Genomic DNA, 8,395 nt, shown 5'->3' with positions numbered 1-8,395 from the left:
TCGTTTCTCTTGTGATAATTGTCGCTCGACTTGAATTTACTCACGTGTGTTTATAAACGAGGAGTGAGCTCTATTTCCTCTGTGTTCTAAAACGTGCCGACTTAACCGCGGATCAGTAAACCTGTAACAGTTTCAAATATAACGTACATTTTTTCTCGATATCTGGTGAGTCATGCCTACGCTCTCAGATTTCTACTTGAAACACTAACAGCTTTTGTTTGGAGAGTGCAAGACAACTTGCTTGCATGGTTATTGCGCAGGCATTATACCAATCGCAAGAAAGAGTGCGCAGTGCCCATACTGTAATAGTTTAAATCAGTATTTGTTTACGGGACGTGAGCGTGGAGCTATATTTCCTTCAGCGCCTTCATTCATTTGTATTTTTTTCACCCCCTCGTACACTAATATGAGCACATTTTACTTTGCTTAAAATGCCTTTTGGATATCCACGCTGTAACGTTTCCTTTCTTTTTCTTCGTTGCGTCCTTCTCTTGTACTATATGTTTCTGTGCCGCTTTAACCTTTGGGGCAGTATTTTAAGGATGTCGTGCGCGCATAGTGATGTGTGATAAAAGAGCAATTATTTTAGGTGCTTTTTGGTGGGTTTGCATTATATAATTAAAACAATTCTAAGCACAGCACATTTATAGAGTGTCTTTTTGTTTCGCAGAAATAAATTCATTGTGTTGGTTATAAGAACAAATGGTCACTGAGATAAAGACAGTGTCAGTTAGCGCGCTTAGAATCATAGCAGTATCTTTTTTTTTTGTTTTGTTTTGACTCAATCCCTGCAAGTTGGAGAGGGCGTATACGTAGGTATGTGTACTGTGTATCTTTGTGACTCCCCTCTAAAGTCTATCCTAAACGTAGGAAGCGTCAAAATAAAAATTGTTATGTGCGTTTGTTTTTTTATTGTGCAGAATTACTCTCCAGTTATCGTGCTTGATGGACTTCCAATTGTTCCCGCTGGACAGGCAGATCTGCGACATCGTCTTTCGACCATGTGAGTTCGTTGTTACCAACCTACGCATGTATGCTAAATAGTATGCGTCAGATTATTTAAAAGGTTAATTAAAAGGAGCAGCAATTAGGTGGGCAGCAGAACGCATGTCGTTGAGGGTATTCGAATGAGGATCTGGAACAGACGCTGCTTACCAGTAATCAGGGGCATGAGTCATCAGTTGTATGTATGCGGCAGACGACACGAGGAGGTATAACGCGATGACACGCAGCCGCTGTGGCGAGTAGCTCAACAATTGAGATAGAGAGAGAGAGAGACGACAAATGTGTAGACCAGAACACTGAGGGTAAAGTGAACGCGGCCATTAATGATGACCATGATCATGATATCGAGGTCTTGCCCTTTTCAATTAACGGGTCGACGTCTGTTTAAACGAGTCCAGCCAAAATGAAACCAAAAATCTAACAACATAAAAATGGAAGGAAAACACTGGAAACATCGTGCACGACACCGCTGTATCAAAATCGGCCGCGGTAATGCTACGCCTGGAGAGCCCCAGGCCGGGCCTCGGACAAGAAGCTGCTAGCAGCGCTGTTTTCGTACACTGACACAGGCTCGGTGCCGGTATTGTGGAGGCGGTAAAAGGTCAGCGTGGACGTTTCGTCCACATTTGCGGCCCACACACCATGACTCACACCTCCCGCTCAGCTCGACCGCTCGACCCCACCTCGATCGGTCACAGTGGCAGCCCCAATCCGCTCATGGAAAATGCCGCATTTCTTCTGCAGTTGGCATAGGCGGCATGTCCACACCGCTCGGACGCATGTTGCCTCCAAGTATTCAAACACCCGGTGGGCCCACCGGTCTCGGGAAAGGAACCGCAGGCGGCCGAGGTAGACCAACTTTCTCGTTGCCTCACTTGAAAGCGCTGTAGCGCCATCTATAGGCGCCGCTGCGAAACGTTCGTTCTGGACTGCTAAACGAGGAGGCCACAGGTATAGGCAGCGTTTGCGCTTTTACCTTTATTAATGTTTTCGCGACTGCTTGCCCGTACAATTGTCAACATTTATTAATGTTTTCGCGACTGCTTGCCCGTACAATTGTCAGAAGTGGATGTCAGCCTGGCGGCAACGCTATTCTGTGAATCCGTCGATGACAGTGGCTAACACAGCATTTGATTGGTTGATAAACATTTATTAAAACATTCAAGGGGCCGAAGGCGCAGATCTTGGTCACAAGTAGAGCAAATAGTTCCGGTAAGTGCACTGCGTCTATATTAGAAAAAAAAGAAATGTCACTGCTGCTTTGACTTTTCAAATTTGATTTCTGTCCCAAATAAAGTGTCTTGTGTTATGTAAACCCTCGCAGGACGCGATATATTTCACTTTCGCGTGGTGTTTACAAGCATCTGTCGCTATGCGCACCTCACAAACAGGCGGCATACCGGAATTGCGATTGAACACGTCGCATTGGCGCTGATCCTCTAATACCTCCGTTTTTGATTCCGCAGGGTGGTGGTGGTGAAACTTTGCGTCTAAAAAGAGAGTTACATGGAGGTTGCTCTGGGGGTCAGGATTAGTACTCTTCCCCTCACAAACAATTGCTGCAGTACCTAGTCCCAGTGGCTTCCGCTGCCGCCATTGCTCGTTTGACCTTCACCTTTTGGGCTTTCAGGTCGGAGCAGGCTAGTAGGGTGGCCTCTCAGTCCTCCCGAGTGGGGTTTGAGTTGGGTGTAAGTGCATGGTTGGAAAGGCACGCCCACACCATGTGGAAGAGGTCCAGAAAAAAGAAGTAGCATCAGATCAGCGGTGCAGGAGCTACTACGAAGTTCGTTTGTTTGTTTCTTCTTTTTTTTTTCAACAACCATTGCCGGCGTGGCTAACAGTTTTGATATATGATGAGCAACATCAACCAGTCACGCGGAGTTTTGTTTTGTGAATGGTTCTTGTTGCTTATAAAAAAAAAAAAAAAAAAAACTGGATTATAATGCCGGAGACGGTAGTTAGGAAAAACGACTCTGTCGTAGCTGCTGCTAGGCTGCTCTGGCGCTAATTCCTTCTTCTGTCCTGCTGAATTAAAACGTCTCCCATCTCCCATCACGGAATCAGCGCTAATGCGAAGTGTTTAATCGCACTAGCTTTGTGCCGCTTGTTTGTGAGCTGCGAGATGCAACGGAATTTCGCGGACATCCCGCGAAGGTGCAATACATTGCGCACTACAAGGGTTTTACTAGTAGTGACATATTACTTGGCGTGCAAATCAAACTGGAAAATTCACACCCGAAGTATGTTTGCGTCCAAAGGTACCATGAACTTAACGGAACCATAAGATCCAGTTGAAGACCCAGTACATGCCCCCTGCCATCGCGAGATGTGCAGAATAGTGGTGTCATCAGGATGAAATTCATTTTCAACAATTTTGCGGGATATGAGCGACGAAACCTTCAAAGAAATATAAAAGTGAAAGCACTACGTAACGCGTGGTCGCCTCGTTTGGAAGTCCAGAGCAATCGTTTCGCATTGGCACCTGAAAATGGCGCCACAGCGCTCTAAAAATGGCGGCCTTCAATTTACCCTTCGTTTTCTTGACTATAGAGGTTAATCAATCACACGTGCTGCTGTCTACCCAGAAATGGATGTGGGGGATAAAAGAAGGAGGGGGAGAGGTTGAACTGACGAATTAAGCCGATTCTTACATGTGAGCCTTTCATTAAACTGAAAAAGATCATGGTTAATATTTTTCTGCAAGTACGTACCACCTGTAAGCTAAACATTTCGACAGATTTGCCTGTCTGGTTGGGTTGATAACTAAATAAAACTTGAAATTTCTCCAACCAACACTTTTATTTTATAAAACCCGACGTTTCGGAGCCGGCTCGGCTCCTTCTTCAGGGGTGCATGACGCGGGGCTGCGTGCAGCTATAAGTAAAGGAATGGTCGGGGGGGAGAAGAAGGTGGGGGGGGGGGGGGGAGAATGGGGAGGGGGTGAGGTGTGTGTGAAAGAAATGAGAAGGAAGGAGGGGGGTTTAGACGGTTGAGGGTGCCGCAGGTGCAGGTGTGCTCGCTGGCGACTTTTTTCTTTTCGTTGCCTATTGGTTGATGTTATTTGCGGTCGACTGTATGTGCTATGACTCGAGGAGGCGTCTTTTGCCTCCTCGAGTCATGGCACATACAGTCGACCGCAAATAACATCAACCGGACAATAGGCAACCTCCCTGCTGTATATTTGCAAGGTCTTCGCTCTCTCCTGGCCACTTCACAGAAGAAAAGAAAAAAGTCGCCAGCGAGCACACCTGCACCTGCGGCACCCTCAACCGTCTAAACCCCCCTCCTTCCTTCTCATTTCTTTCACACACATCTCACCCCCTCCCCATTCTCCCCCCCGACCATTCCTTTACTTATAGCTGCACGCAGCCCCGCGTCATGCACCCCTGAAGAAGGAGCCGAGCCGGCTCCGAAACGTCGGGTTTTATAAAATAAAAGTGTTGGTTGGAGAAATTTCAAGTTTTGTTTAGTGCCACCTGTAAGTACATTCCTTGGAGACATAGCGCAAAAAAAGACGGGGACAACTAACACAGATGTAGACAGGAGAGGCGCTAGATGTCCCCGTCTTTTTTGCGCTATGTCTCCAAGAAACTGCAACCAACTAGCCCAAACCAACCATCTGTTGCATCAAACGTACATTCCGTTTATTCTGCAGGGATCTTGAACAAGTTCATTGCCCTGAATGATGAAGAAAAGCACAAAATACCGTTTAACCTCCTGCTTTACTTTCTCTGCCTTGTCTGCTGTTTGAGAACTCAGGAATACCTGCAGACTATTATACCAACCAATATAAACTAGTAAACACGTGCTGAACCTAATGGCCTTGATCTGTGTACGTGTACGTAACACCCTCCTTTGGAGGGCCTTTAGGGGTAACCTGAATAAATAAATAAATAGATAGAAGCGCTTTCTATTTGCATATTTCTCCCTCTCGATCAGCATCCCCGGAGTTGCTTGTCAGTTTCACTGAGACCAGAAGAAATGCAGTGCAGGTCATTAAGACGTATAGATTATCCACATTGTGTCTTCGCCATGACGTTTACAGCCCAAGATGGAGCTTATAATTCGATAAAAAAATAAGAAGCAGGGAAGCACTTGCACTTATACGTCACCAATCTGCCTCCAGGACTGAATCTGAAAGCCGCGGCCGAACCAGTTCATCCACAGAGATCAACGCTTGCCATTTCCCTCGCCCGCAGATTCCCACACGGATGAAAAAGTCGTTATTTCCTGGCGTGAGACCGACCCTGTCGTGCTAGAATTTTCCGACGACGCACCAGAATTTGACGTGATAAACCACCAGACGCATACATTCACGAGATTCCATCGTACAGGTGAGTGGTCGGACGCACATTTGTGAGTATTGTGTTTGAAGTCAATGCAATATTTCGTAAAAAAAAATGTTTCAAGCTTTCGTATCTTTTTTGTTGTTGTTGTTGTTGCTGACTGGGAAATGAACTGTGCCGAAAGCTGTCCATTCCCATCTAGGTTCGAGAGTGCGTTCTTTATTCCACACTGGAGCCAGATTCACTGAGTTCACATAAGCGCCAAAAAACTAAAAAAAAAAAAAAACATACCTTATTAGATTCTGGCAATAAATTTAGTATCCATCCAGATTAAGTTTCCGTCCTAGTTTTGGGGCGGGTCCAGTCGGCTTTGAACGTGTGTTCACTCAGATTTCGAATTGCAAAATGTTAATTTTGGGAATTGTGGACTGAAAAATATTTTCGGGATGGGCCGATCCACTAGCCCAACCTACTATCACCTTTAACTCGCCTTAGTAGGGAAATGTGATAGTGGTGGGTTCAGATCAGCTACGCATGGATAGAGCTTGATGAAAACGACCGCATGCAGCCACAAGAGTACGTGGCTTGTTTTCTTTGCGTCATTTCTAGCAACAATAGTACAATGCAACATATCCGGTGAAGTTGAACAATAGAGTGCCATTTGAAGCTATTCCTTAGCGTTCTTGCGGTTCACTTGTACCAGGTGTAGTTGCTGTAGCGCGTCAAGCAACAAATACAACCTGCAAATTTGCGCATACAATTCAGCCTACGCTGAAGGAAGAAGTGGTTCAATGAAATCTCAACCTGACCATCACACACATTCTTTACAGCACAGCTGCGCGAGGGCTAAGCATTGCGCTTGCGGCTGTTAGCCTACCACGCCCTTATGCTATTCGAACATGACTTCAGGTGCATCAGTCTGATATAGTGCTGTCCTTTATCAGTGACGAAACCTTAAGGCTTAGTCCAGCCACCTATAAATATACAAGAGGAAAAGGAACCAGGCGTCAGGAAATTCGCAGGAAACTTCAGCAGCCTAAAGATGGAGTTCCTGCTGGAGCGGGACCCGGGATTCTTCCTCATCCACCTGTACCTGCCTCTGACATTAGCCGTGCTGATGTCGTGGCACGCGCTCTGGCTCAAAGTGGAGATTCCTCAGGCCCGCATGGTGCTCAGCGTCAACTGTCTGTTTACTATCGTGACCGTTTCCAACGGAGCCCGCGCTCTCATACCGAGAGTCTCCTACCTGAAGGCCGCCGACGTCTGGACCACGGCGTGCATCCTGTTCGTCTACGGCGTCATACTGGTCTCCAGCATGGTCAACTACATGTCCAGGCTCAAGCTAAGAGCGCTGTGGCTCAGGAAGGTGGACCAAGCGGTCGCTGACGTCTGCCACGTTAGTTTTGTTTTAGTTATTGCTTCTCGCTAGCGCAAGACTTTCTAGACAGCTCCCGTGAGCAAGCTAAATGTGTCTGTACCAGGTACCTAGTCATGCTTGGGTACTAACTAGTGTGTTGCTTTCCTGGCATTCTGGAGATTTTTACGGAATGGGAAATAGTGTCCGCGACATTGCTTTAAGCAGCCTGTTTGCAAAATATCGTGTGCACACGCAATGAGGACTTGAATGCGGATGCTTTACCGTTGCACACTGAGATGTAGTGTACTAGTTTACTGCCTCGGGTTATCTAAAAAAAGCGTACGCGCCGGCGAACGAGTCCAAGACAGTTATACTAAATTTCCTCAGTAAGAATGTGTAGAACCTGCGACAGAGAAGGCGTTCAAATCGAGCAGCGTTTGCCTTCAGGTGAATGTTATAGCTTAATCTTATGGATCGTATATTCTAAGGCACCGCTCACGGTTATGCAGCTGGTAAAGCCGCAACAAAGCTTCGCACGAATGTCTGCAGGGCTTTAAAATCAAGCGGTCCTTTTTCGCAAGGCTGAGCCTCGAGAACGTGTGTATTTTATTCAAGCGCTGCCGCTTCTGAATGGTTTTAGCTAATAACAAAGAGCGCAAGGGGTTTATAACCTTTTTTACTGCTTGAATGTGGGAATAATAGATCAGTTAGGAAGTTCTGTTTATTTATTTAATATTTATTTGTTTGTTCATCCATTCGTTCGTTCATTCATTCATTCATTCATTCATTCATTTATTTATTTATTGTCAACTCAGCGTGCGCTAGGTTTCTATTCACTGTCATAAAGACCTGCTTACTCAACGTAGACGTAAATCCTGTTGCCACGGCGATGTTGCTACGGCGCATCGTCAGTAAGCGACGTTTTAAGAAGTAGTGTTAGTATAAACCATTTATTTGGGAAAATGGGTTATATGTTAAGGGCACGGTTAGTCGCGTCCTCATCCGGGACTCTTTTGGCTGAAACCGCTGCCCAAACTCTTGCAAGCAAGTTTATTTGAGCCGCAATCGGTAATATTTTTTTATTAGATACGAACTGCGTCTGGAACACTGCATATTTTATACTATACCAGGAAAATACTTTATAAAGTCTATACTGTCCAGTTGCCTTTCAACGGCATGAACTCGTTGTTAAACAAAACTTCCTAGTTATCGCCGTTAATGTACATCCTGTCATTTTTTCGCGACATTTTTTTCTGCAGGTGTGCAAGCACGGTACGCCTTCGGACGACTTCCTGCTTAAAATTAACCGGGCCAACAAGTTGGAGCATCACAGGAACATCAAAATATCAGAATCCGTGGAGAGAAACGCACGATATCTTTTTCCAGCCTGCTTCCTCTTTTTCAATATCGTCTACTGGCCTTTCTACATGCTGAGAGCATATTCTTACTTCTGAATGCGGGAGGCAATGAATAAACGTTTTCTGCGTGAATCCATGACGCATCCTGAGACTAACCTTTTTTTTTTATTTTTTTTTTATTTATTTATAATACAGCATGGCGTTTCCTCTGTCCCTAGCATAACTGCGGGTGTTGCAGTCAAATATCTGTCGTATAACCATAACTTCATGCTGATGATTTTTCCGCGGTGAGCCTAGCACACTTTTACGGCTATAACAAAATCATTTATTTATTTATTTATCCCAGCGTTTCTGCTTACTGCTACCGCACGCCTACATGGCTGCATGCG

General features: G+C 45.5%; 1 protein-coding gene across 1 annotated transcript; it reads left to right on the top strand.

Annotated features, from left to right (window-relative positions):
- The first annotated feature begins 945 nt into the window (after positions 1 to 945).
- Positions 946 to 8,102, top strand: LOC146186755 (glycine receptor subunit alpha-2-like). Its single transcript, XM_084605731.1, has 4 exons — positions 946 to 1,003; positions 5,205 to 5,339; positions 6,314 to 6,687; positions 7,908 to 8,102. Exons 1-4 carry the CDS (start codon positions 946 to 948, stop codon positions 8,100 to 8,102), a joined length of 762 nt encoding a protein of 253 aa, XP_084461857.1.
- The last annotated feature ends 293 nt before the right edge of the window (positions 8,103 to 8,395 follow it).

Source organism: Amblyomma maculatum, chromosome 6, assembly GCF_055883805.1.
Source record: "Amblyomma maculatum isolate TAMU_Amacu chromosome 6, ASM5588380v1, whole genome shotgun sequence".
Classification (NCBI taxonomy): domain Eukaryota; kingdom Metazoa; phylum Arthropoda; class Arachnida; order Ixodida; family Ixodidae; genus Amblyomma; species Amblyomma maculatum.
The sequence above is the reverse complement of the archived record's forward strand: the minus strand, read 5'-3'. Positions and strand labels throughout refer to the sequence as shown.